This window comes from Aythya marila, assembly GCF_965140915.1.
Source record: "Aythya marila genome assembly, chromosome: 12".
Taxonomy (NCBI): domain Eukaryota; kingdom Metazoa; phylum Chordata; class Aves; order Anseriformes; family Anatidae; genus Aythya; species Aythya marila.
In genome coordinates, this window is record NC_139053.1 from 18,162,908 (window position 1) to 18,190,744 (window position 27,837).

The 27,837-nt window shown below is 42.8% G+C and overlaps 2 protein-coding genes across 6 annotated transcripts in view; one reads left to right on the forward strand and one right to left on the reverse strand.

Annotated features, from left to right (window-relative positions):
• Window positions 1–24,135, forward strand: ATP2C2 (ATPase secretory pathway Ca2+ transporting 2). Of its 2 annotated transcripts, XM_082769944.1 has the most exons (27): window positions 1–337; window positions 5,681–5,791; window positions 6,415–6,531; window positions 8,034–8,123; window positions 8,203–8,238; window positions 8,332–8,393; window positions 9,421–9,529; window positions 9,607–9,756; window positions 9,883–9,951; window positions 10,404–10,479; window positions 10,715–10,781; window positions 11,716–11,840; window positions 13,603–13,700; window positions 14,449–14,550; window positions 15,368–15,457; window positions 16,907–17,008; window positions 17,602–17,758; window positions 19,150–19,320; window positions 19,963–20,060; window positions 20,146–20,196; window positions 20,665–20,831; window positions 21,509–21,577; window positions 21,660–21,776; window positions 22,365–22,512; window positions 22,729–22,824; window positions 23,157–23,298; window positions 24,003–24,135. In XM_082769944.1, the coding sequence occupies exons 1-27, from the start codon at window positions 239–241 to the stop codon at window positions 24,113–24,115; spliced, it is 2,832 nt and encodes a 943-aa protein (XP_082626070.1). In that variant the 5' UTR covers window positions 1–238; the 3' UTR covers window positions 24,116–24,135. The 2 variants fall into 2 exon arrangements, with proteins under 2 accessions (XP_082626070.1, XP_082626071.1); XM_082769945.1 differs by lacking the exons at window positions 22,729–22,824; window positions 23,157–23,298; window positions 24,003–24,135 and adding an exon at window positions 21,979–22,136 and having other exon boundaries at window positions 22,365–22,473.
• Window positions 24,117–27,837, reverse strand: part of MEAK7 (MTOR associated protein, eak-7 homolog) — a 14,257-nt gene continuing 10,536 nt past the window's right edge. For 3 of the 4 annotated variants that reach the window (XM_082769947.1, XM_082769948.1, XM_082769946.1), the window contains exon 9: window positions 24,117–27,713. In XM_082769947.1, coding sequence (XP_082626073.1) covers window positions 27,591–27,713 — 123 coding nt within the window. In that variant the 3' untranslated portion in view covers window positions 24,117–27,590. The remainder of the gene's footprint in view (window positions 27,714–27,837) is intronic. The other variant, XR_014318334.1, reaches the window with a different exon arrangement.

A 27,837-nucleotide genomic window follows, 5' to 3' on the forward strand; every position in this document is an offset into this window, starting at 1 on the left:
TTCTGCACTCCCATATGGGTCTTAAACACTCGCAGGTTTCCCCTGGCAGGGTTTTATGGGCGAAAGGTGCGCAGGCTCCTTCTGGCACCTGCAGCCGAAGGCGTGACTTGGCGGCAGGTAACCCGGCCTCTCCCCGCCCGTAACCATAGCCCCGCGCCTGCAGGGGAATTCGAGCCCTGCCGCAGCGGGTGGCAGCGGCACCGCGGCCCCCGGGGCTCTTCCCACCGCCCCGGCAAAGATGGTGGAGGGAGGCTTCACCAAACTCTTCCAGAAAAGGTCTCTCGTCCGCTTCACGCAGAAGTACCAGCCCTTGGGAAGCGCCGAGCCAGAAGAGGAGGTGAGGATTTCTTATGTCCCTTGCCTGGACCTGCCAAAAATAATTTGTGGGATTGGGGTTGAATCTGTCACCTTTGCCTGCTGGTCTGCTTTGTTCGGCTGCTAACTTGGTGTTGCTGTGGCCATGCCCTGTGAGCTGAATTGTTCCCTGTAAGTGGGATGAGGTTGCTGATGTTTACCAGGCAGCGGGACAAGATGAGGATACGCATGCTGCGTGCTACGGGCAGGGCGCACAGCTCAGGCCGCAGCAGATGGGTTGGGAGAGCCGGGCTGACCCCTGGGGCTGTCTGTGTGCTCTGCCAGCGTTCATTACTGCTAATGAGTGGCCGAGATGAGCTGGGCACCTCTGCTCATAACTCTTACATAATGCTTTCTTTTCCTGAAAAATGCTGATCTACGAACATTGATTTTTCCCTTCACTACCGCTCCTTGGTACCATCACAGATGGGTCAGAGAGTGGCCAGTGGTGGTTTGGGAGTCACGTTTGTCACTCTTGTTGCTTTCTCTCCACTGAAACTCACAGGCTGGGTTTATTTTATCATCACGTGTTTGCACGGCACAGGGATTACCATTGCTCAAGACCCATTTTTCTCCCACACAACAGACAGATCGGGTGCCCTCCCACGTGAACCTGATCTAATTCTTTCAGCACCTAGGGTTGGCCTTTAGTTCTGTCCCCACAACACCATCCATACATTTCAAGATGCTTGTGTTCCTTTCTGACTGAGGCCTTTGTCAGCTGTCATTTCAGCTATTCCTCTGATCATTTCTGAGGCCTGTCTTTCCAGCAGGGGGATGGTCAGGGCAACAGAGAGAAGGAAAGAAGACGCTGAGCTCTTATCCCACGCACCACACAGTGCGTTGTGTGTTGCTGCTCTGTGCCACTTAAACACAGCTCGAAACCCCAAGGAGAGGAAGGCGCCGCTGAGATTACAAATTTCTGCAATCTCACTTCGATAGGAAGCTGAGGTTTCGAATCCTATGTAGTCAGGATGCCGATGGCAATTAGGCTGGTTTGTTCTTTGGCAGTAACTTTTCCGTCATGCCAAAATAAATAATGATACATATTTACTGACAAACGTACACCCTGCCTGAATGTGAGCTGTAGCCTGTGCAGCGTCATTCTTGTGTAACATGACGGGGAAACGGTTGGCGTTTTGGCTGCAGGCATAGGAAGTAGGCAGCAACGTGCAAGTGCAGTGGGGAAGCGACTTCCAGACAAGTCCTGGGAGAACCCATAACGGGTGAGCACAGTGATGGAGTGACTTCAGAGCAGCTCTGCAGAGACTCGAGGGTGTCAGGAATAATCTGATTTCAAAGCCCACGTGGATGTTGCTATCGTTTAGATGCCCACCAGAAAACCTTTTTACAATGCCATCACAGTGAGGCTTAAATAAATCCAAGCAATGTGTGTAAGCAATTGGGTGACTGCTGGGAAGCCACTGCACTGGGGCAGAGCACTGAATAGCAGTTATTGTACTCCTGAAAGGAGATCCCAATTTATTCTATATAAAGTTGACAAATAATTCTTTGCATTTTGCCACCATTCTTTGCATTTTGCCACTATTATTATTAACCTCAGTAACTGCCATGCCTTAAACAACTTGATAAATCAAGAACATATTCCCAGACTGTGATTTAGTCTGGTAAATGACTCGTGTCTCCTCTAAGGATGATATTTTGCTTCTTTATTTGAAAATAGCCATAGAACACTTTCAGTTTTATAATTCTGAAATGGTCAGGTCAAAAAGGTTGTCCTGGGCTTAAAGACGTGAGTCCGGGTGATCCGATGAGTCTCAAGCAGGATAAATACACTGGCTGCATAAATACACAGACTGCAGTGAGCAAAGGAGAAGCCCCAGCATGGGCAGCTGCAAGGTGATGGCAGCCCTTGGGCTCTGCCAATGGCATTATCTGGAGGTGGCAGAACAGTTAACTTCCACAGCAAAGCACAAATGCAGCTGGTGCAGAGACTTGGATGCATAAAGTTTCAGTTCTCTGTCCACAGTGGCACATTCAGAATCACAAGGAGTTTGCAGAGCTGGCTTTCAGTTTAAGAGAACCCCGTTTTTCCTGCAGAAACCTGAAGAACATCCAAGCCCAGATCTGGTCACTGATTCCTTCATCCCCAAAGAGCTGAAGCCCAGGGCAAGGTGGGAACATCCTTATGGTCTCAGAGGGCACCAGGAGAGGAGGGGAGCTCCCTGCCAGGATCTCCTGCCAGCTCACAGGCACCTGCTGTGGTTTAGGGGCTCTTCTCTTAGGTTTAGGAAGAGCTGGCTCCTGCTCCAGGCACATTGCATCACCAAACCCCTTTTTGTCCTTTCTCCCATAGCACATAGAAAGAGAGCCCATGAGACTGCTTCTGCAACGTAGTGGTATGGCTTTTCCTTACGCACACGTTTTCAAACTTTTAGAAGTGTCATGCCCAATTTTTGTATTCTGAAAAACATCTACCAAGCAAGGAGTTAATTCCCTCCCTCCAGCTCCCCCGGGGTTTTGGGGATGCAGCAGCTCCCTCCCGGGAGACCTTATGTACCAAAGCTGCCTTAAATCTGGCTTTTTGTTCCTTTTGGGACCCGGTGGCTCTGATAAGGGAGCCCAGCGAGGCAGCCCCTTGCTCAGGGGGCTGGGGTTTGCTGCATGGGGTTCCTGTGCCCCTGAAACGCAGCTCCCCAGGCCACCAGCTGCCACGTGTGCCCAAAAAGCAGCCCGAAGGGCTTCTGAGGGATTAGGCTGGTTTATTTTTTTTCAACAGGCGTGAAGAATAGACAAGAAGAGGGTTTCTGTTTAAGGTTTTAAAGGGCTCCTTGTCAGACTAAATAACCCAGCCCACTTTTGACCGGATTATGATACACTAGCTGGTCCAAAGTAACCTAAGACGGAGGGGCTAAGAAATATCCAAAAGCTCAGGAAAAGCAGAGCTGGGGGAGTTGAAATCCCAAGAACTGCTCTTCTGGGCTGCTTGCCAGAGCACACAACAAGGGTTTCGTGCTCCCTGTGCTTTCTCCCTGTCAGCACGGCTGCTCGGTGTGACAATGGATGGGTCATTTTGGGGCCGGGGATGCACAGGGTGGGCAGCGGCAGCATGGAGTGGGCTGCTGCATGGATGGGGCCTCTCCAGGTCCCCAGCATCTCCCGAGTCCACTGAGCAGGGGATAAATTGTAATTTTTCTTCCATTGCTTTTTGCTAACTTGCTGTATGGCATCATGCTTATGTGCTTGAGTTATGTGTAAGGGATAAAAGTGTGCATTGATAATGTTGTCAGCCCACATCTGGTTTAAAAGGTAGACAGCAAAGAAAGTGATGGATGAGACATGCCAAGCTGGGCATTGCTGGGGCTGCTCTGGGAGGAGAAGCTGTGCCATGGTCATCCCAGGCAAATCACTGTCAGGCACAAGCTGATCAATAGAATCAATCAATAGAAATCAACTCACAGGAAAATTTTTTCCTTGCGGAGCAGCCCTGGCTGCAAGGAGCATGGAGCTGCTGGCCTGGCTATTGATTTGTAGCCATGCACTGTGTGCTCTTGTCATTCATTTCCTCCACGCCTTTCCGAGGGTAAATAGCAGTGATAGAGCGGGGAGCTGGCAGGTCTGGCTTCTCCTAGCAGCTCCGTGGGACTGTGGGCATGTTATTCCTCTGCCCGTGTCTCTTCCCACCTCTGTCTCCTTTAATTAAAATACAGCCTCCTCGGAGGCAGCGGTACCTGTCCATGCCATCAGCAGCATGGAGGAGCCTGAAGAAACTGCTTAAACAGCGGTAACAGGAGTGCTGCAATGTAGGGAAGAGAGATTTTCTGCTTCTACCTCAGGACTGCAAAATGCTGGAGGTTCCTGGAAACCTCCTGAGTATTCATATAAGGGCTAATTCCCCAAATACACCTTCAGGCATCTCTGACATCCTCTAAGCCCTTGCTGAGGTGCTGCTGAGCGCCTGGGCCTGAGCATTTCCATTCACAACCTCCCCAGGTGCTGAAATCCTCCCATGGGCTGAGCATCCTCTGCCAGGGTCCTCAGCACTGCGCTCACCCTTGCAGCACCCAGCCTCCTCCACCCACAGCATCCAGGAGTGCTGCATTTGAAGGAAGAGCAATAGGAGCTCAACAAATGCCCCAGTTTATGTCTTTTTTATCATGAAAGGGAGAAGTCAGAATGAGATTTAAGAGGGTTTTTCCTGCATGGAGATGGAAAATGGGTGCAGAGGTGGGAAAGGAGCCTTGTGTGAGCAAGCATCCCCTGTGTAGCCTCAACAGGGGGGTTTGCTTCCTCCCGTTGGAGCAGAGAGTTTTTCTAGTTCATGTTTACCATTGATTTTTCCCTCTGACAAGTTTATGTTTTTAGCAAGGGACAATGTTTTTTCCTTGCTCTGAGCATCAAGTGTGCAGTGGGCTGGAAGACGTTGGCATGGAAAAATGCTAATCTTGGGCAGGATCCCTGCAAACAGCAGAGCCCTGCATGCTTTCCTGCCCGTGGTGCTGCTGTGTGTTTGTCTTTTGGGTAATCCAGCTCCTAATCTCATTGCTTTCCACTAGCTGATAACAACAAAAAAAGGTTCAGGCTCAGCCTTTCAACCAAGGCAGCATCCAAATCATTGTAAAGGCTCAGAAAACAACTCAGCTGAGCCCAATTTTTACCTGCCCTCCTCTGCTGAGCAGCTGGGGGAGATCTCAAGGGTGATGAGCTGGGGACAGTGGTGGGGAAGGGAGGTTGTAGGGGGGTGAAGTGTGCTGCCAGCATCTCTGTCACCTTGCTGTGTGGAGCTGCACATGCCAGTGAAGGGCCAGAGCACAATCCTGGTCTGTTCTGCTGGGAAATGGGGGTAGAAGATGACCAGAGGTGTTGGTGTGGAAGGGGGAATGAGGTCTGCCTGGGATGCTGCAGGGCTGGGGGGTTACACTGAGCTCCTTTGATTGTTGCTGACTGTTTGGATGTATGTGGGGGTGAGCAAAAGTGTCACTATTTGGGCTAATTATTGAATGATACTGAACACAATAACATCATCAGGCACTTCTTGGGTAGAGCACAGCAAGTTCCCTGCTCTGCCATCACCCAAATGAAGGGGCTCCTGCTTGAAGGGTTGTGCCACCACCAGCCATCCTTGGAGGGGTCACGGGTGGGTGCCTGAGCTACTCACTGCTGGGTGTAAGGAGGTGCGCCTGGCTTTGAGGATTAATTAGTGAGTATTATAGAGCGCTGCAATGTGGGAAGTGTTTTAGCTAACTGTGGAGCCATAAGGCTGATGAGATAAGGGAATGGGACTAGGTTGAAGAGGTGAAGAGGTGCTGAAAGGCTTCTGTTAATGGGGTTCTTGCCTAACGAGCGCTTTATCTCCTTTCTGCAGAGCCAGGAGGAATGTGAACTGAAAGTCATTGAGCAGGAGAAGGAGGTGACAGTTCTGCCCCCGAAAGACGCATGTAAATGCCATAAAGAAGACTTGGCAAAAGCCTTAAACGTAAGTGTTTTAGCTGTGCTTGTGAAAATAGCATCACAGTCTGCAGGCTGCACACCTATTGACCCAAATTATCCTCACCACCTTAGGAAATGTAGTGCAAATGCATGCAGCCCTTTTCCCCTGCTTTTTGTGGCAAGTTTCATTTCTGAGGCAAAATTTCTCATGTGGTTTTAGCATCCTGGGTGACTTCTCTGTGGCTGCCTCGCAGCCTGGCCCCATGTCCTGCCCTGCCCAGCCACCATCCCCTGCCTGGAGCAAACCACGGACACCGCTGCTGCAGTGTGGTTTTCCAATTTGTCATCCCTTGTATAATTTCTCACCTGTGGAAATAGTTGGGTTTTTTTAATTAACTTGTGCTTGTTTTATGAGTTCCTGTGAGAGCTGGTGGTCAAGTCTTATAATTTAGCAAAATGAAGTACCTAAGGAGAAGAGCAGTTGGTTTTTTTTTTTTCAGTGTGGAGCTGCACACTGCTCAAAGAGCAGCCCCAGAACTTTGTGACACTGAACCATGAGCATCACATCCAGTCTACTGACAATTTCTTAAAATAATGAGATCGGCTTTACGCTTTTTTCTATGACTATCCTACCATGTGTAAAGTTGTTTTGCTTTGATTTCCTGCTAGGTTGATTTACACACTGGCCTCTCAGAGAATTCCGTGCTACAGCGCCGGTTGAAACATGGCTGGAATGAATTTTCAGTAGATAACACAGAGCCCATATGGAAGAAATACTTAGACCAGGTAAGGGTTTTCAGTACAGACTCTCATTTTCCCTGGCTGAGGTGTCCCAAGTGTCTGTACATTGAAATATTCAGGGTTTCGACTTTCCTGGATTCAGCCTTGGGACAGGATGTGCCCGGGATACTGAAACTGTCTGTTCCCACAGGAAAGCCATTGTCAGATGCAGATGTGGGTTCATTTAAAGTGGAGATAACATCTTAAAATAAAAATAAACCTTTTTATCTCCATGCAGCCTGCAAATCAAAAGATATAGCTCGGTGACCTGGTTTCTGGAGCACATTTATTCTCTTTAAGGCAAGTGATAAAATCATGAAAGGTTTGGGAAAACCATCCATAGCTGTGATTTCGGTTACACTGGCGGTCACTGGTGCCCTTCAAGCCAGCTGCACCCAAGAAGCCTAGCAGAAGGTTGGATGTGCTGTCCAGTTTTTCCCCAACTGCATTATTTTTTAGTCTTGCTTTTATTAACAACTCTCATCAGTATATAAGGTATCTTTCACCTCTCTTTTAAAGCTCTTAACCAAACAGGAAGAGTGGTTTTAATTTTTTTGTGTGTTTTCAGACAGCAATTTTATTTATTTTTTTTATTTTTTTTTTCATGCTTTGGTTTTATTTTAGCTGGATAATGTAGATTTTCCTTTCTTTGAAAGACTTTGTTATTGCACGGATCTTTTTTTTTTTTTTTTTTTTAATGTAAATAATACTCAAATAATACTGTTTTAGCTCTTTGATGTAAGCATCACTAAATCTCTTCAAGGATCTTTAATTTTCAAAAACAGAACGTTTTTGTTTTTTTTACTCTTCCTTGACTACTTTAAAAAGTTATTTCTCCAATGAGGACACCAAACAAACTCTTCAATGTGATTCACTTCCACCAAATGCTACATTAGCTAAATAGACCTGAGATAGATCTAAATAGACCTAAATAGATCTGAGATTATGAGCAAGGTCCTTAAAATCCATGTTTAAAAGTGTGTGTGGGGGGGGGGGGGGGGAGGGGGAAGTAAGGAACTCTCCAAAAGCACATGATTCTCCTGAGTCACTACTGATTTTGGTGATGTTTCCCATGATTTTGGGACTGCAGCACTTGATTTGTATAGTGCTGGCGCCTGGGACCAGGGCAGAGTTTAGCAGATTAATGAGAAGGGAAAAAAGAGAGAGGATTTCTGGTTTCAAATTCTAAAAAGACAATAAAAGGTTTTGTCTGCACCTGTCGTGACTCTAAGGAGATTTTAGAGTCAGCCCTGCACTGTATGTCTCCATAGACAAGCCTTGCCTGTGCAGCTGGGGGGAAAGAGAGGAAACTTTTGTGGCTTGGTGAGAGCCTCAGCCTTGTCCTGCAATCCCTGATGCTGACTGTGCCATGTAGTCTAGCCACGGGCATTGCACCTGCTCTGTCTGGGAAGCAAAGTCCATACAGCAAAACAGCACCTCTAAATCCTTTCTGAGACCGGCTCAGACTATGTTTAACTTTATACTGCAATTTTTGTCTCTTTTCCCAGTTCAAAAATCCCCTCATTCTCTTGCTGCTGGCTTCTGCCTTAGTAAGCGTCATCACTAAAGAATATGAGGATGCGGCGAGCATCACTGTGGTAGGTGGCACATCTGTCACCCAACCCTTTGCTTCCCAGAGCTGGCATGCATGTGTCTCTAACACCTCTCTGTCCGCAGGCGGTGCTTATCGTGGTCACCGTGGCCTTCATCCAGGTATGTGAGACAGGGTTCTGCTCCACAGCCAGGGCTGTGCCATGAGCAGGTCACTCACGTAACTTGGCTTTCTTCTCCTTTCTTGTTCAAAAGGAGTATCGCTCGGAAAAGTCTCTGGAAGAGCTGAACAAGTTGGTCCCCCCTGAGTGCAACTGGTGAGGCACGGCTGGCTGGCTGCCTGGCTCGGTGGTTCTGCGTCCTTTGGGTTATGAGGGCAAAACCTAGCTGTGGAGAAAGTGACTTCGGGTCATCATGTGCCTGATGAGAAAGCGGTGTCTGGGAGGTGAAGACAGGCGGAGGGAGCTGGGGTTGTTCAGCCTGGAGAAGAGAAGGCTCTTGGGAGACCTTACAGCGGCCTGCCAGGGCCTAAAGGGGGCTGCAGGCAAGCTGGGGATGGATTCTGTCAGGGAATATAGTGATAGGACAAGGGTTAAGAGTTTTAAACTAAAAAAAAAAATGCCCTCGCTGTCTGTACGCACAGGCACAGAGGCCTACAGCCAGCCACGTGTGAATGCGGCCATGCCACTGCCCATGTGGCAGCTGTGGGGCATGGCAGGTGCCCACGCCCGGCTGCTTTGATGCTCAGTATCAGTGCTTGAGATTGTGCTTTTCTGCTTGTGTCTTTGCAAATCGGCCATGTCACAGCCAACACAAATAAGCTGTGAGGCTCAGAGGAATGTTCCGTTTCAAAAGCTCTGTAGGGCTTTATTCTGGTCCAAAGTTCACCTGGGTTTGGATCTTACAAACACCACTGTTGAATTATTTATTTATTTTTCCAATATAATGATGCCATAAGCATCTATCTGCTTGAAAGGCGATCCTTTTAATACAATAAAATGTGCCAGTCATTAAAAAGTTTTTCAAGCTCTTCCAGTTAAGGTATCAGCAAGTTACTACTTAAAGCGTGAGCAATGGGAAAGCACACCTCCTTGTCACTCCTCCCTATTAAGTGCCATTCAAGTCACTTACTGCTGAAATGTAAATCTTCTGTAAGTTGCCCATCTGTTTAAGAATTAAAACTGAGCCCAAGGGGGAACACGCTCATGGCTATGCAGATTGTATGTTATATATACTGAAAGCTCTTTGGAGCAGGGCTCTTGCCTCCCTGCCAATCATGTTCCCAAGTCTGCAGAAGGGATAAAGCCTGGTTTTTTTTCTTCTTTTTCCATTTGTCTAATATAGCCTAAGGGAAGGAAAACTGCAGCATCTTCTAGCACGAGAGCTTGTGCCTGGAGATATCATATACCTTTCTGTTGGCGATAGGGTCCCTGCAGACCTCAGGCTAATAGAGGTAAATATAGCTATATGGACATGAGCCTGCTTTGGAAATTTGTCTTAACAGTGCCAGAAATGTGTGGTGTTAATTAGGTTACAGATCTGCTGGTGGATGAATCCAGTTTTACGGGAGAAGCTGAGCCTTGCAACAAGACTGACGGCGTATTGCTGGAAGCCGGAGACATAACCACACTGAGCAATGTTGTTTTCATGGGGACCCTGGTGCGGTATGGGAAGGGAAAAGTGAGTCCTGTAACCTGCAACCTTCTACTTGATATTCATCACAGAATCTTTCAAATAGGATTTTTTTCATTTGCCTCTTTTTCCTCTTTTTTTTTTTTTTTTTTTTTTTTCTTTCCTTCTTTTCAGGGCATAGTTATTGGGACGGGTGAAAACTCACAGTTTGGAGAGGTGTTCAAAATGATGCAAGCTGAAGAGGTAAAGGAACCTCCGTGTCACTCTGAAAATGGTGGGTGTGCTGGATGAAAGTTGGTGCGAAGGAGTGGTCCTGAGATTTAATGCACTGGGTCCATCTCTGTTTCTGCTACAGAATGCCACTGTGTGACCAAGGGACACCTAAACCTCATGGCTTCTTGTCCTTGTTCTTTTGTTTTTTCCCTCCTCAATTTCTTCTAAGTATATAAAATTTTACTTCTACGTATGCCAAGCTTTCACAGGCTAGATCTCTGAACCAACCAACACAGATGTGTTTTTATAAACTAATTAAATCTTGATCTTGGGTTTGGGATGTGTAAGCAGTAGGGTACATGGGGCAGCAGTAAGGACCACAGTAATCACAACCAGGACTGCATGGGGCAGTCACTCTGGCCTAACATCCTATTCTAATCTTACATAATAAGCAAATCAAAACAGCTGTTCTCTGTTTGCAGACTCCCAAAACACCTCTCCAGAAAAGCATGGACAGACTGGGGAAGCAACTCACTCTTTTCTCCTTTGGAATAATTGGTGAGTTGAACACAAAGCCTGTATTTGCACGGTCAGCTGTGAGAGCCCTCTGTGCTCCAGGGCCATTTTTTTTCAAGTACTTTTCGATATGGCTTACCTGGATGGGGGTGTCCAAGCACAGATGCCTGGGAGGGAGAAATCTGGGGGCCTCATTGCATATTCTATTCCCCAACAGCAGCTAAAGCAGATTATATTTGTATAAATGTATTTTAATCAGATGTTTTCCCCTCACCAGGTTTAATAATGCTAATTGGCTGGTTACAAGGGAAGCATCTTCTCAGCATGTTCACAATTGGAGTTAGGTGAGGACTGGAGAGCACCTTTCTCTTTGATTATAATGAAATATGTCCCAGGGAGTTTACTGCTGAAAACAATAGACAATCCACAAAAGAGAACTTGGATATGACTCTTCATAAGTACACGTTGATCTTGCACTGCTGCAATTAATATTTGCTTTACAATAGAGTTTAATAAAAAAAGAAGTATGAGGGTTTACTTAGTTTTAGAAATTAATCAAATTCAAATCTTTTTTTCCTTATTTCCTCTGAACAAAGTATTTTGAAAACCATCACTGACATTTCCACCTCATCATGCCATGAATGTCCTTTCCTATCTGTACTATGAATTCAGTGGGAGTGTAACAACAGCAAATATTAGCCTTTACTTTTCTTACTAGGTTTACTTACAAAGACAGGAATTTGCATTTTATGTGACACGAAATGCATGCACAACCTCCTAATCAAACATAATAAACCATGTGTTTTTAGTAGTGCCCATAAAACCTGTTGTTTGGTGTTGTCATGGCTCTGAAATCAGTCCTTTAAAAAAAAAAAAAAAAAAGCTACATGCAGGAGATATGGAGATGCATGTGGCCAGTAGCTAATGTGTGAGCTGTGATGCCAGGGAATATTCAACTTCCATCCTCAGAACGTTAAATGAATGAAACCCAGCCCTTAAATTCCCACTTAGCCAGAAAGTATTGCTCTTTAGCAATGAGAAAAAGAAAAGTGATTGTTCCATCACAATCACCCCCCAAAAAGGTTGAAGGGTTCTATAAATATCCTGCTTTTGTATTTGTGGTGTGCCAGTAGTCCCAACAGAAAGCTCTGCGTTTCCACTCAGGTACTTGCATATAAGCAGGAAAACACCCCCATGGAGATGTCCCTTTGGCACATTTTGGTCAGTCCTTGCAGTTTGACCCACGTCTTGAAGCTGTTGTCTCTCTGCTGTCCCCAGCCTCGCGGTGGCTGCCATCCCAGAGGGCCTTCCCATCGTGGTCACTGTAACGCTAGTGCTGGGTGTTCTCCGGATGGCCAAGAAAAGAGTGATTGTGAAGAAGCTGCCCATAGTAGAAACCTTAGGTAAAGCTTCACAGGAGCCATGTGGTTTGTTCATCTGCTTCAAAATTTGTGCTTCTCTGCAGGCATGCCTGTTTTGGGTTTAAGGCTTGGTTTCTCATTCCTCCCTATTCTGTGGGACCATCCTGCAGGTCCCTCCTGACTGCTTCTTTGCTGCCTGACTAAAAAAATTTGCAGCCCCTCAAGTCAAGCCTGGTGACATAGACAAAACCATCTGCCCTTCTCTGCAGCCATCTCCCTGATGTCCAAAGAATCATGGAAAATAGGGATAGAGAGGACGATGAGAAGGCATCCAGTAATCCTCACAACTGCAGGGTAAAATAAACCATAATGAAAGCGTTATTTTTAATAACTTTCTTTTTACCTTCAAATTGGCCCTCAACCCCAGGTCACATTATTCCAGGCTTTGCTACTCTGACCTTGGTCAGTGTGGCAATTAGATGAAGAAGACATGTTGTGCATTTAGTCCCACTCATTAAAATGTGCAACAAATGCCAAGCCCGGCCCGAGTAATCTCAAATGTCTGCTGTGCAGCCAGATCTTCAGCTAAGATTTGTCTGACTTAGAAATGCTGCTATTGTTTGAACTGCCCTTGTTTGTTCTGTAGGTAAGGGATCTTATCACCCTCACTTTATTGTACCTGCCCTGACCCAGGACATCTGAGACCGCCTTATCTCAGTAAGAATTTTGTTCTGGAAGGGCTGTGCCCAAATAGGCATAACTGCCAGATGTCCAGGTGCTCTGCAAGACAGACAAAGTGTGGAAAAGTTGTACTCTCCTGCACATTAATTGCACCGCGTCTGTTACATCTCTCAAAGGGAGAAAGACAATCCTGCTTTACCTGATTCTTTGATTGTAAATAATTAAACATGAAATATTGGTGGTGATAGCTTTTCTCCGTGCTAATCCATCAAAACCACAATTAATTTGATCACAGCCCAATCTCATTTATTCTTTCTGGGCTTTTACCTGGCGGTCACCACGTTTATGGGTCTGTGCTAAGCCACGTGGTCACCTCCAGAGCAATGAAAGATACTCAGACTTAGAAGGGAGCTGAAGTCTGATTCTCTTTTTTGCATTAAAGTCATGTTTTTTTTTTCCCTTTTAAGGAGTAAATACTAGCCTGCGGTGACTGCTAATTCATTCTTTTGCTGTGTTCTGGTGTAAATGGGCTCTGGAACAAATATGCTTTATGGCCACAAAGCAGAGCACAAGTGGGGCAGCTTCCACTCTTTGGTGTGGATTTTAAAGTATTTTTTTGGTAACAGTTTTGGTGGTTTTCCAGCCTCACAACCCCTTGGGGAGGCAGAGAGTGCTGTTGTTCCTGACATAAAGAGAGGCAAGTAAGGGTTAAACGGCCCGTTTGAGGAAGCATGTGGCAGAGTGAGAATTTGATAATTCTTTTCTGAACATAAGAGCTGTTCTGTCCAGGTGTAATACTGCAGCTCAGGTACGCTGGTCACCTCCCTGGGGATGAGGGCCTTCTCCAACTGCTCACAGGATGATTCTCGTGACAATGTAAAGACATCTTTAGATGTCTCCTAGCACATCCCACAACCAAATTCTGTGCACGATACCCTGAAGGGCAATCAAATTCTTTTCCTTTCATCCTTTCCTCACAACTCATCCATCTGTTGGTATTTTCTCCTTTCCTTATCAGTGCAGTTTAAACAGCATCAGGGGAACGTGCTCTCCTCCTTCTGGGGCCTTGGATCTCGTTATTTGCGTAATTTATGAGTTCTGATTAAAAACTTCCTTGCTTCAGGTTGCTGCAATGTCATCTGCTCCGATAAGACAGGCACTCTGACAGCCAACGAGATGACGGTGACTCGGCTTGTGACCTCGGACGGGTTCCAGGCAGAGGTACGGACGAGGTGCTGATACAGCCTTCCCTAGTCCAGCTCAGTGGGGCTTTTAGTTTTGCTTTTTTGCTTTTAGTTCAGTGAGGCCCAGGTGAGGAATGTTGAGTCAGTCCCAAAACAAGCTCTCTCTTGTACGTCGCTGGTTCTGTGAAGAAGAAGGGACTTTCGCAGTGCTGGAGACAGGCAGAGGTGGGGCTGCGTGTACAAAAGCTGCTCAGATATCATAAACAAAGTTCTACACTGATTTCATCTGCTGTTCTCTGAGATTATTGCAAACACAGAAACCAGCCACTGACCACCTACTGTAGGAATATTTATTATGTGACTGAGTTGATATTTTTACTTCGCTCATTTACCTGCATGCAAAGTGGATGAAAAACACAGGCCTGCAAAACGTAAGGCATTGGAGGTGCAGGCTACCCTGCATCAGTGGGACAGAGCCTCCCACACCAATAAACCCACTGAGACCAAAGGACTGGATCTGGACTGGATCTCCTGACTGAGCTGAGAGATTGCTGCTGAACTTGTCTGCCATAATTGAGAAGACAAGCCAATTCTTTTTGTTCTTATAAATTAATAATATACGTTCATTACCAGCAGTGAATCTTTCTAGCTCAAGGCAACACTTATAGGAAAAATCCCAGGGTACCTTCAAAATCAGAAATTTCCTCAATAGCACCACATTATACAGATGTAGTATAGTCCTGCCTGACAGTGAGAAATTTGCTCTTTCTCTCTCTGTTCCTCAGGTTAGTGGGGTTGGCTACAACGGAGAAGGAAATGTTTATCTTCTGCCATCAAAGGAAATTCTTAAAGAATTTTCCAATGTCTCAGTTGGGAAATTAGTGGAGGTAAGTATAAATTATGAAACAGCTTGTCCTATTTACATTCAATTTTAATTTGCACAGATCACTTTGGGTAATGAGTGTGAAAACACCACTTTTGTATTTCTAAAATAAACTGCCTTGCGAGGGCAGTCACACAGAAAGGCTCTGAGTAATTATGATATGAAACCTGAAGCTTATTGGTGAAAGGTAGCAATCATAGGACATATAGAGAGAGACCAGAGTCATCAAGTTAAGTGTCATTGCTGTTTTGGATCAAAACACAACTCTGGCAGGGGAAAGAGCAATTAACATTACCATGTCCAGGTTTTTTATGCAGACAGACCGTAGACTTTAGCCAGCTGTGTAATCAATACATAAATGCACTGCGACGGTCTCTGGATTTCATGTTAGCATTAAACAAAATCTTGTGCGTTCAAGTGTAGACTAAAGCAGAGTGTTTGGATAGTGAAATGATCTGAGCTGGAGCCTCAAATGGAGGTTAGGCTTTACTGTACACATAGTGCACTTTAGAAGCAACAGTAGGAGGGACTGAGTTTTCATGACTTACCAAGCTGGTTTGATGTATATCATGTTTTGCTTCATGTTAATTTATACAAAATATAATATTTTACCAAAATATTGGCATATCCTGGGGGTTATGCAGGTTTAGAAAGCACAAGAACTAATCTCAAGAGGTGCTCCTATGCGCAATAGTGCATATTTTGGGATGTGGCTGTTTTCATTCTCCAATCTCTCTTTATTTCATTTAAAGAGATTATATATATATATATGAATTCAGTTGTGGAATAAATAAACCGTGTAAATATGTTTCTTTCTCTAGGCTGGCTGTGTAGTCAATAACGCTATTATCAGGAAAAACAGTGTGATAGGACAGCCCACAGAAGGAGCTCTCATTGCCCTTGCAATGAAGGTAAGATTGTTGAGACTTGAAACATTTCAGAATTAAAATAAAAAATAAAAGCTGGAATTGTAAGTCTGACAGCAGTGATCAGACTTCTTTAAAGTCCACAGACTGGCTTTAGTCTTTCCTTGTCTCTTCTCCCTGGGGCTGGAGATGTACACCTCTTCAGTGTAACCTTCTTGTCATGGACAAACACCTTCCCTGAGCTTCTGTGCTAATAGCAGTAATTATTTCGCTTGGTTAATCTGAGCAATTATGCTGCATAATGGATTTCTTTTGAGCAGAAGACAAAACATCTATATATGTATTTTCTGTAGATGCAATTAAGAGTTCAGGAGAAAGATGACAGTGTGAAAAATGAGCAAAAACTGGCCATGTTAGAAAGCATAGCACAGGATCATCCTGGATTTGGATCATCTGATGGCTGTTTACCTTTTTTCTGGTCATAATTTTGTAAAATAATATTTATTTTTTTTTCTTACTAATACTGTATTCATACTCACGGGTAGGGAGCCATAAAACACCTTTTATCCATGTTATGCAGCCTGTGGTCCACCGACCTCAGGTGGGCTGTAAAGCAGAGAAGGTGGCTGAAGAAATGATGCACAGAGATATCTGGTTTTACCTCCAAGTTTTTAGGCTTGTAACTCTACCAGTGAAACTAGTTATTTGGATTTTTTTTTGAAAACAATGACATTTTATTTCCCTAAACGCTAAATGTATGTCTTTCTTCTGCTCTGCCATTGAGTAGCCAAGCAATAGCAGAACATGTGGGGAGTTCTCTTCTGTTTTTATTTATTTATTGATTGATTTATTTATTGTGGAGCAGGGGCAGAGAGAGACTGGAAGCTACTTCTGATGGCTGCAACTGTGCACAGAGTACAGCGCGTGCTGCTAGGGCAGGCACGTGTGTTGGTTCAGATTGTTATATGTCAGAGCTGAAGGGTCTTCTTGTGGTGAATTTATTTTGAGCTTAAGTCATCAGGGAAGAATTTGAAACCACACCTGTAATAGACTATTCAGTTGTTTGCAATTTTCCTTTTTTCTTTCAAGTAGGATGGTTGGGAAATAGCTGAAGTAGGGGAGCCCGAGCTTTGGCTGGAAAAAATGTGTGGAGCCCAACCCAGCACCTAGCCATCGGTTCAGGGGAAGGATTTGAGCTGCCTTTGGTCCAAAACCCTACCGAGGGCCTGGACAACAGTGCAGAGCTCTTGCAAAAGCCAGAAGTTCTTGCAAAAGCTTCAGGCTGAGGTGTAATTTATCAGGCACCGAAAGGAAAAGGTGTTTCTGAAACAGGTTCTATTCTCCACATGCTTTCTCTTGAGCTCTATGAAATATGGCTGCCTGGAAGTACATGGTCAACCATCGGTGCTTTAAGTATACTGTACTGCAGAAAATATAGACAAGCTTTGATACTGTTTAGCATTACAGTGCTCTTTTTATTTCACTCTGCTTTAGATGGAATTAGCTGACATAAAAGATATTTATGTAAGAAAGAAGGAAATTCCGTTTAGCTCTGAACAAAAGTGGATGGCCGTGAAATGCATGCTGAAAAATCAGGTAAAGCAAACAGTGCTGTTGGCTGGTTTCGTGTTCCTAATTGTGCACTCTGACAATGGGCATGAAATGGTATCTCTTTAGCAAATAGTGCTCTCAAAAGTTAACTGTATCAGGAGAAAAACTGAACAAACCTCAAAATTCCTGACTTGGGTGTAATTTTAGTTTCTAATGCTGTGCTTGAATGGGAAAAGATAACTCTTTTCATGTAATGGTTTGAGCAAGAAAACAAAAGCTGTTGGATAAAACTGACAGGGGAAGAAAGATTTGATGTTTGTTTGGAAGAAAATGTTGGCCTTTTTTTCCTTACCTGGTTAAGGAGCTTGTCTCAGCTGATACTGTGCTCTGATTTAAAAACTCACCCACCTTTTCATTACTATTCTGCCTGTGTCTGTGATGGCTGAGCATGGAAAAAGGCTAGAGCAAAACCCTCACATCCTATAAATAACACATGCACGTGGAAATTTTACAAAACAGGTAAAAGAGAAAAGAAAAGACCTGTTTTATAAAAGATGTAAAACTTCATACATTATAGGTATTTTTAAAACATCCTCTTTTCTTCCTTTGATAAAGTATATTATCTCCTTGCTTTAAAGGATCAGGAAGATGTTTACTTTATGAAAGGAGCATTTGAAGAAGTTATTCGATACTGCACTATGTATAACAGCAGTGGCATCTCGTTAACGCTTACGCCCCAGCAGAAAGCCATCTACCAGCAGGAAGAAAAACGAATGGGCTCCTCAGGTCTACGGGGTCAGTCTTTGCTGTCTGTGTCCCTTAAGATTTTTATGCCCTAATACTTTCTGGCTCGATTCTCGTTAGGATAGGCAGAGGCTTAATCCCTAGCATCACTTACATGATCCTTTTCTATGTCAGTTTGCCAAGAGTCCTGTCTTAGATCTGCTGGGTGCTTGCTTACCATTAATCTTTTTTTTTTTTTTTTTTTTTAATATCTTTTTTTTTTTTTTTTTTTTTTTTCTATCTGGATTTAAAGTAGTGAAAGTGAAAGGAGCTGAAAATAAGCACTGGTACTGGTGAATGTTTTTCTTTCCTGAAGTGTTGTGATTGTCTGGGATACAGTCTGAATGTTGCATTGAAAAGCTTCATGCTGAACCTGATCTAATCGCTGCTCTGCCAAGTTTTGCTTTTAAAGCAAAAAAAAGCAACTTTGAAAGGGGATCAGAGCACAGATTTGAGCACTGAGACTTTCATTTGAAGTGTGGTTCAGCTCTTTATTAGGACCAAATTTAACAATCTCCTTTTGATCCTGACTTCATGTCAGTGCATAGCCTGCAGAAGTTTTATGTGTGCCATTTCCTTCATTGCTAGAAACATCATTTCAAAAATGTCTTAGATTTTCACACAATAACAAAGACGCCATCTCCTGTGCATGTCCCCAGGATGTGAGTAGATGAGAACAAGTCTTGGGAACCAGGTCTGGAAGATGATATAGTTATCGTACATATTCACCAGTCCTGTGTCTTGCAGTTAGTAACTCATGTACGGAGCTTGCTTTACAATATCTGACTCATCTGATGTTGTGAATGGCAAATCACCTTTCAAAAGGAAAGCGATTAGCAAAGGCAGCTGCTGTGAGCTTGTGATTCAGTCATCAAAGCAACACTGGCATGAACCCCTGGCAAAATATCCTTGAGTTATTCAAGACCAGTTAGGCACCAAGAACAGAAACAAGATGTTCAGAGCCTTGCTGTTTACACGACGGAAGTTTTGCTGGTTTAACTGAATTTCCTTCTTACAGTTTAGATCTAGAAATAAACATTGTTTTCACAGTAGCACTGTTTAGCACAGCAGTTTAATAGTGTCTGCTCTGGTGTTGCACTGTCCCATTTTAATACACCTGCATTTAGGCAAGTCTTGGTAGACATTAAATTAGACAGAAATAAACCCTAAGGGAAAGTTTTGAGACAGAAATTCTTTGATTCTTATAAACCAGTATTATTTAGAACAGCAAACTTTAGTGTCTATTCAAGAATATCTGACTATCTGGCTTTAATGACTTTTTCAGATGGAAAGCTGGAATCTCCTAAAAATCCTAAAATCTCCTCTAAATGTTCATTTTAATGTAAGGAAATTAATTATAAATAATTTATTTTTGTCGTCTCTTTTTCTCCCTTTTTTTCTAGTACTCGCTTTGGCTTCAGGGCCAGAACTTGGCAAGCTAACCTTCTTAGGTCTGGTTGGAATAATCGATCCCCCCAGGGCTGGAGTGAGAGAAGCTGTTCAAGTCCTTTTTGAGTCTGGTGTATCAGTAAAGATGATAACTGGAGATGCCCTGGAAACTGCTGTGGCTATAGGTAGCAAACCTAGTTGTTGTTTTTTTTGTTTGTTTGTTTTTTTTTTGTTTGTTTGTTTGTTTTTTGTTTTTTTTTTTTTTCCTGTGGGTCTGTATTCTATCTGTCAGATCAATCCAATGTTATGTTATACTACCTAACAGTAATCGGCTTTATCGTTTGTGCTATATAGGTTTTAAATGTTACTGAGTTTTTGACTGGAAATCCATTTAAACAAATCATATTAAATGCAGTAATAAAGCAGCTATGAACTATGGGCCAAATTCCCATTATTTAATTCTGTTATTTTAGAGTCAGAAGTGTAATACCCTAAATGAGACAAATGGCATTCCTGGGACTCTGCTGATGTTCTGAGTGTGAACATCTCTGCATTTTTGCATTTTGCCTTTAGAAATGCACTGTGCAATTAGCAGGGAGGAGAGGGCTGGATTTAGTGTCAGCTCCAGTTCTGGGTATTGCATTGCGTCCAGTTGAGTAAGGAGAGGGTGACCGGCCCAGCTCAGAGCCAGAGCTGTGTGTCCTCCCAGGTGCTCCAGATTGAGAAGTATTTTCTTGTAAATTCTTCAGTTGCTGCCTGTTCTTCAAGTCAGGAAATAGCTGGCTTTTTGCAGAGCTGATGATCTTATTTTGGGCTTTTCTTTTCAGGACAGAATATTGGTCTCTGCAATGGGAAGCTGAAAGCCATGTCTGGGGAAGAGCTGGACCAACTGGCAGAGGCAGAGCTCTCAGCCACTGTCACAAATGTAATGGTTTTGAATAAAACAACTAGGCTTGCTTCCACTTCCAGTGGCATTCATCTCATACAATAATGTGTTTTTTGTTTTTCAGGTTTCCATTTTCTTCAGAACGAGTCCAAAGCACAAACTAAAAATCATAAAGGTACTAAAAGCTTCTCAAATCCATTATAGGCCTCACAAAAACAAGGTATAGGGGGCCCTCAGGAGTTCTTTGAGCCACCTTTGGTCTTCCAAGGCACAATCAGCTCAAACTAAAGGAAATTGGCACCATTTACAACATTCGTTAGTGTTTCTCCTGCAGACCTGGCCTGGGTCACTTGAGTTGCTAGTAATATTATGTTTGATAATAACAAGCACAGTATCAGGAGGACTTCAGTCTCCTCTTTTATATTCTGCTGAAAATGTGAGACACTGGAACTCTTGAAAACCCAGTGTCTTAATTCTTAGTCTGTCTGAGTTTGGTTGTGTGCTCTGTACAATCCATATAGATGTGGCCTACTGACGTCTACCCTAAAAACTGTGCAGCAGTTCTGTTAAGTGCCAATCCTGTGACACCAACAGGACTTATCTTCTCCTGGCTTCAAAGTCCCTCATGTCTCCTCCACCACAGGCTTTGCAGAGGGCCGGTGCTGTTGTGTCAATGACAGGAGATGGCGTTAACGATGCTGTGGCCCTTAAATCTGCCGATATTGGGATCGCAATGGGGCAAGCGGGTACAGATGTCAGCAAAGAGGCTGCCAACATGATCCTTGTGGACGATGACTTCTCAACAGTAATGTAGGTTCAGAGACTTTTGGTATCTGCTTTCTTGCTTCAGATGCTTTCTGGCTATCCATTGCAATGAGGCTGTTATGTGACTAGCCCTGGAAAAATCCGAGATGCAGGACGTGTAAGTCAGCTGGCAGTAAGTGGAGATTGATTCCTCGGTGTCGGCCTGGCTCACGTTCAGTTGTATGCACTGCAATGGCTTTTTTTTGTTTCAGGTGGTGGGGACAAAGCTACCTTTCATCTGAAAGCCCTGGTTTCTTGTTGCTGTAGCAATAGAGAATCCCCAGTTACTGTAGCTGACTGGAGATTTAAAAGCTCCTGGATGTCTGGGTAGATCATAACTTGTGCTCTCTGCCTCATGCAAGAAGCTCAGAGGAAAGCTGCATAATTTGAAACGCGTTGTTGGTTCATAATGGGCACGGTAGCCAGAGTAGAGTGAGGCTATAATAGGTCACATGCCTGCTTTATGAATCAAAACCTGGCCATACGAACCAGTGCTTTCAGATTGATTAATGCTGATAAAGTCATTTTAACTGGGAAGATGCATTGTTCTTTTCTAAGCTGGGCTATGAATTTCAACCAAGGTAAGTGCTAGAGAAGATAATTTGTCTTCAGGGTGTCACAGGGAGCTCAGCATAAAATAGTATTAGTCTTAGTTATTTAATAAATTCTCCTCTCCCTTGCAGGAATGCAATAGAAGAGGGAAAAGGAATATTTTACAACATAAAAAATTTTGTCCGGTTCCAGCTGAGCACGTAAGTTCGTGTTTGCTTCGATTGCAGTGGAAGCACCTTTTGGGTGAGGCCACGCAAACAAACGATGTTCTGTGCTTTGCAGGAGCATTTCAGCATTGAGCCTAATTACTCTGTCAACAGTGCTCAACCTACCAAATCCACTCAACGCTATGCAGATCTTATGGATCAACATCATCATGGACGGGCCCCCAGCCCAAAGGTATAGAAGACTCAAATGAGCAAAATATGATAGTTATATAAGAGAAGTTGTACTTTTGTTCCCTTCTGGTTCCTCCTAAAGCACTTCATCAGTATTAAAGGTTTTACATGTTCTTGTTTTGGGGTTTAACCAGTTAACTGCTCCACATTTTCACGGGGAACGGTCTTCTCTCTGAAGTGCATCACCTGCTATCACCCTGTAGGTCGGACTGGACAGGAAATTCTGCACACATACAATTGTATGTGCCCAAAATCACGAGATCCAAGAGCCTCATCCACCTGATAATTACAACTGCTCCATCACAGAAGGGATGTTGGCCAAAATCTCACACCTAGCTCTCCCTCTAGGATGGGATCACTGGTATGATGAACTACGGTAGTCTAATATCACTGTAGCAGCTCATTTTCCAAAAGAGACCTTTATCATAGGTCTCTCAGACAAATTTGGAGCTTTATGTAACCCTGCCAGAATCCTGGCATCTGTCACACTTAAATTCTTTGAAATAAATTTTCCAGATCCATCCTATCAGCAGTACCATTTCAGGAAAATGCACGTTAACTAAACACGGTGCTCTTCTATTTGATACAGCTTGGGAGTTGAACCTGTCGACAGGGATACTATCAAACAGCCCCCCCGATGTATTACGGACACTATACTCAGCAAATCATTGATCCTGAAAATCTTCATGTCAGCTGTAATTATCATCAGTGGAACCCTCTTTGTCTTCTGGAAGGAGGTGAGGAAAATCTTCAATCATATCTTATTTTCATCAGGGTGGAGAACAAAGTGAAGGGCAATTTCTGAAGGAATTACGTGGGAACTTCCTGAAATATCCAGTGGAGAAGGATTAGGAAGGGCAGTGTTAGGAAGCCAGAGATCATTAAAGGGGATATTTAGTCCATCTGTTGCATTGACATATTTTTGTAAGGCTTAACTTTGCATGTGCTTTCAGAATCCAGAAAGCGGCATAACTCCCCGAACCACCACAATGACTTTCACGTGTTTTGTGTTTTTTGACCTCTTCAATGCCCTGACATGCCGCTCTCAGGTGAGATCATTGTGTCAGCAGTAATTTCTTGTCTAAAAACAGTAACTAAACACTATATAAACACTAGAACACAAATATTTTGCATAGGAAGTTTTTGTTGTTTATTTTACAGTCATTTAAACAGTGTGATTTTTATCATCTTTATAAAGTTATTCATCATTGTTCAACTGAAACTACACTTTCAGCTATCTAGTTCTGCCCCAGTTAGCATGCATGTAATTTCAGTTTTCCAAAGAGTAATAGAGCTTATGTGCAAAGAAACAGTCTGACATTCAAGTACCAACAGGATATTGGGAAATGCTATGTGTCTTTTTATTTTTTCCTTTTTCTAGACAAAGCTGATATTTGAAATAGGCTTTTTTCGAAACCGCATGTTCCTGTATTCTGTGCTTGGGTCATTCTTGGGACAGCTGGCTGTTATATATGTCCCTCCATTACAGAAGATCTTCCAGACAGAGAATTTAGGAGCCCTAGGTAAGTTACAATTTATTATATATATATATATTTTTTTATATAAGATACTTTAAAAAGCAGTTAAAACTGCCAAGTTGCTATGTGATAGCTCCCATGAGACTGCTGGTAGGGGAAATCAATCAACAGTTCATATACCTATATGCATACACGTAGCTATACAAAAATGCTAGTATTTAATGATATCCCAAGGTAGGTTTTGAATTTTGATTTACTGCACATAAATGCATGTAAATGCAGACAGGCTAAGATTTTCCATGAGTTCTATATGATAATCTTGCTTTAAACACATCTATCTATGATCATTATGCAGTCACTCAATTTAAAAAAAAAAAAAAAATCAGGGTAAATGTTTACTAGTTTTAAATGCAATGCATATTTTACCATTTAAATCAGTCTAAGCAAACTCTACCATACTATACTGTTATCACATCTACACTAGGCATGTTAGAAGCTGAGTTCAATGATTCCAAATGCAGATTAATGTAGTCTCCCCATCAAATGGATTGTACCAACTGACTTCATGTTACTTACTTATTGCAGTCGTTTCTCTAATTCAACAGCTACCACAAGCATAGTCAGATATTACCTCTACATAGTTACACCAACACAAATACCTACTGCAGGAGGGCCCTTAATTAGGGATCCGTCCCCAGCCCAAAATCCAGCTGTCCCGTGTTCACCTCTGCTCTGTTTCCTCTTGGCAGACCTGCTGTTTCTTACTGGACTGGCTTCCTCAGTTTTCATCGTGTCCGAGTTGGTCAAACTCTGTGAAAAACACTGCTGCCAACCAAAGCACACAAAGGAGTGTCATAACTGATGCAGACTTCCTCTAAAAATATACTCGGATTGAAGCTGTGATGCTGGGTAACTCAAACGCACCATTTGCTGATGATGCACGTCTTTTCTGAAGATACCCAAGTAAATCTGTACCGACAGTTCCTCCTACTCCAGTGTGTTCCTTCTGCACACTGTACTTAAGCTGTTTGAGCTGTCTACAGAAACCTCTGGACTGGCTCCTGTTTTAAACCAAGATCAGGTATATTTTTATAACGTTGCTCTGTATGCCAAGACTGCTGTGATAGCCCCCAAACAAAATAAGGCAATTTCATACCTGTACAGAAATACCTACTGTGCATAAATTGAATTTTTATTTATTTAAATCACAATGATTTTTATTAATAAAAATCTATGTTTTAAAACATTACATTCATGTATCTGAACAAGACTCTTGATTTAAACCCATCCTTTTATTTTAAATTAGATTAATGGAAAAGAACTGCCTTCCCAAGCACTTGTTTTCCTATAGGTTTCTAGAGTCCGTGATACCTAGCTTTGCTTTAACAGACTCTCAAGGAATCTGGCATGAGATTTCAAATGAACAGTAGAGACCTGAAGTGCTAGCACTCCTGTCAGCCTTTGCTGAAAACCACAGTCATTTTTTACTCCTACTGGTCACAAAGGGGCAAAAGTGGATGGCTGACCTGATGCACAGTGGCAGACAGAGTTAATGGGGAAGGGATTCGCTCCCACAAGCACATGAGAATGAAGATGACTTGTACACTTGCAGGAATATTAAGCCTTGCAGTTGGATCAACAGCTGCATAAAAGTGAGTGAGAGATGTTTATATCATAGCTAAACTCACTGCTGATGACCACTTTCTGGACATTTGTTGATGCAGGAACGTGAAACAGATTGCTTAATCATTAGGTTCTGGAGGGTGGGAGAGAGGAAAAAAAGTTGACTCTCTTCCAAGCCAATCTTGAATAATCCCATCTGCTGCTTGGATCAGTAGTTTCCTAGTAAATAGTGCTCCACTGACATCTGCTATGATTACCAAAGTGTCAGTTTTCTTCTTGCCCCAGCATAACACCTTCACTTTAAAGTGAAGATAAGAGTCTCAGATACAAACTTGTCATAAAACACAATTTCAGAGGTCAAAATGCTATGCCAGTCTTCACAGGATTATATTTAAACAGGATTATACTTTTGATTCATACTCTAGGAAGAACCAGCTAGAATGACACTTACATTCAATCAAAGAAAACTCAGCCGCTGTAATACTTTAGGTGTAGAGTAGGCTTTGTGCAATTCACCCTCCCCAGTTACTGCTTGCAACAATGTCTTCTTGCTGTTTTTGTTTTGTTTTGTTTTTTTTAATATCCTTGCAAATGGTTTCAGTCCTCAAGGAAAAGTATCTGCCTCATTACGGGACAAAAAGAAAGGTTAGCAGTTTGCTTAACGTGTAATTGCAGAAGTTCAACTGTCTCATTTCTGCACGCCATCCACTTCAGCAGCATTTAGTAAGCTTAGCCATTGCCTAAGACAAAGAATGCTTCTGAGGCTTATGGTGGGAGTTTGACAATACCAGGTTAAAACAAAGCCAGCATCGCCACACTTGCAGAAAGCATCATGTACTTAGTAGCTGTCTATACAGTATTTTCCACTGTATACCCTTTAAGATTCTTATAAAAATACAGATAGAAAATTACATAAAGGATCAGTATAACTCCTACAAGGCTTACTTTTTTTTTTTTTTTTAACCTCCCCAACTGCTACAAACTTGGGAAACTATCTTGTTCATTTACTTAGCCACAACATAAAAGCTCAGGCCTTTCACAGCATACATGCTCTGATCATTAGTGCAGGCAGCATGTTAAATGCTGAGTTCCAGGATGCATGGCTGCAGAGATTTTTTCCATGTTCTCCTCTCAAGGCTAAATTCACATTGTTTAACTACAACAACAACAGAAGTGGGATCTATATTAAGGCACAAGCACAGATTATTCAGAATATTCAAAAGTGGTTCCCTCTGAAAAGCATCAGAGGGGGGAAAAGACCACATACAAGAAAACGTTAATGGAAAGCATTTGAAGGAAGGCCACGTGATCAGGAATTGCAGCAATAATACAGACTTACAGCATATGTTTTACTCTATGATGCATGGAAATCAAACTTTTCCTATGACAAATTCACGCTAGTACAAAGAGGAACTGACACAGTCCTTTTACTTAGTGTGTGTGACAGTCAGCCTTTCTCTTCCTAATAACCAAACACCATTTGCTGAGCTAGAAATTACAGTCCCTGATAGAAATTAGGGTTATTTTTGACACGTTAATTACACGGAAAATTAGCAAGGTCACACTAAAAAACACGCGAATAGATTTAAGTAGAAAAAGCCCTGAGTGGAGAGTTCACAAAACTGGGCTTGGCTGGTGAACAGCCAACAAAACAGAAAAAAAACAACCTGCTAGTTATGTTTTGCACTTTTTTCCATAATACAGTGACAATTATGTGGAAATAAAACGTGCATTAGTCTTCAGAGAAGTTAAAGGCATAAGCCTGATTTTTAAAACTTTATTTATTTACAAGCTATCTGCAGATACTAGTCCCAATTACCTGTGGATGCTTCTTCCTTAATCCTTTCTACAGCCTCATCTTTTTCTCCAGTCTCAAGCAAATCTACTAAAGAATGCACCTCCCCTTGAGAATTTCTGCATGAGGTATATTTGTTCTGGGAGCACAGGGTTGGCCCATTCTTAGAATAAATACGTCTCAGTGATTCCAATGGCTTTGTTCTCCTAAGTTTAAAGAACAATAGGCAAGTTTCTCCAGAAGCATATTAAGTGAGCTTCACTAAACTGTAGTGTATCACCATAAAACTCAACACTGTATACTTAGCATCCTGCACCTTACAGCCCATAGAGTCACTTGCTTAAAATCTGACTTAGAAAAGACTGAGATTCACTGCTTTAATTGCAGCAATGCAAATTAACAGCATTCTTCATATGGAATCATGAGGACTATTCTATGTTTACCAATGTAAGATACAATTACAATTTGCAAGCTTCACCTCCTAATTTCATTGCATGCAAATAAATACGTGTAGTCAAGGTGTAAGAGCCTTAATCAAAGTATTATCTAGTCTTTATGTAAATACACATTAATTCTCCAAGTCAATAAGCAGTACTGTCAATAAGTTATTCTTTTGTTTTTAAACTCTATATGCAGGCAGGATCTATCAGAAATGCTAGTAAGTTCACATTCAGCTAGAACTTAATCATTAGATATCTTTTAAATACCTAGTTAATTTTTCTGTCTTCCCCAGGCTAAATCCTTCAGGCAGAATATTGTACTGGACCTAAATGTTACATAAGTACAAGACTTATGCTTAGTCCCAGATAATTAGGTAAATGTAAGGAAAAAAAATGAAAGAGGAAGAACCTGAATCCTGTCCAAAGAACATGAAAATTCAGGAGCAAAAAAAAGGGGGTTTCATGTTACTGTGAATCTCTTAGTTATCTTCGTCATCTTCAATGGGTTCTCGTAAACCTTCACTCTGCCGACTTTTCCCAACCATTTCTAATAAGGCCTGGGCCTCGGGATCCACATCCAAGATACTCTTCTTCCCTTTTGTCTGTAAAGCAAAATAAAATAAAGTCAATTTACAATGTCATGAATGAATCAGTATTAGGCTAGAAGAAGGAGATACACTCAACAATCCACAAGTAACGTGATTTTGCAAGCTTGTCACAATGACA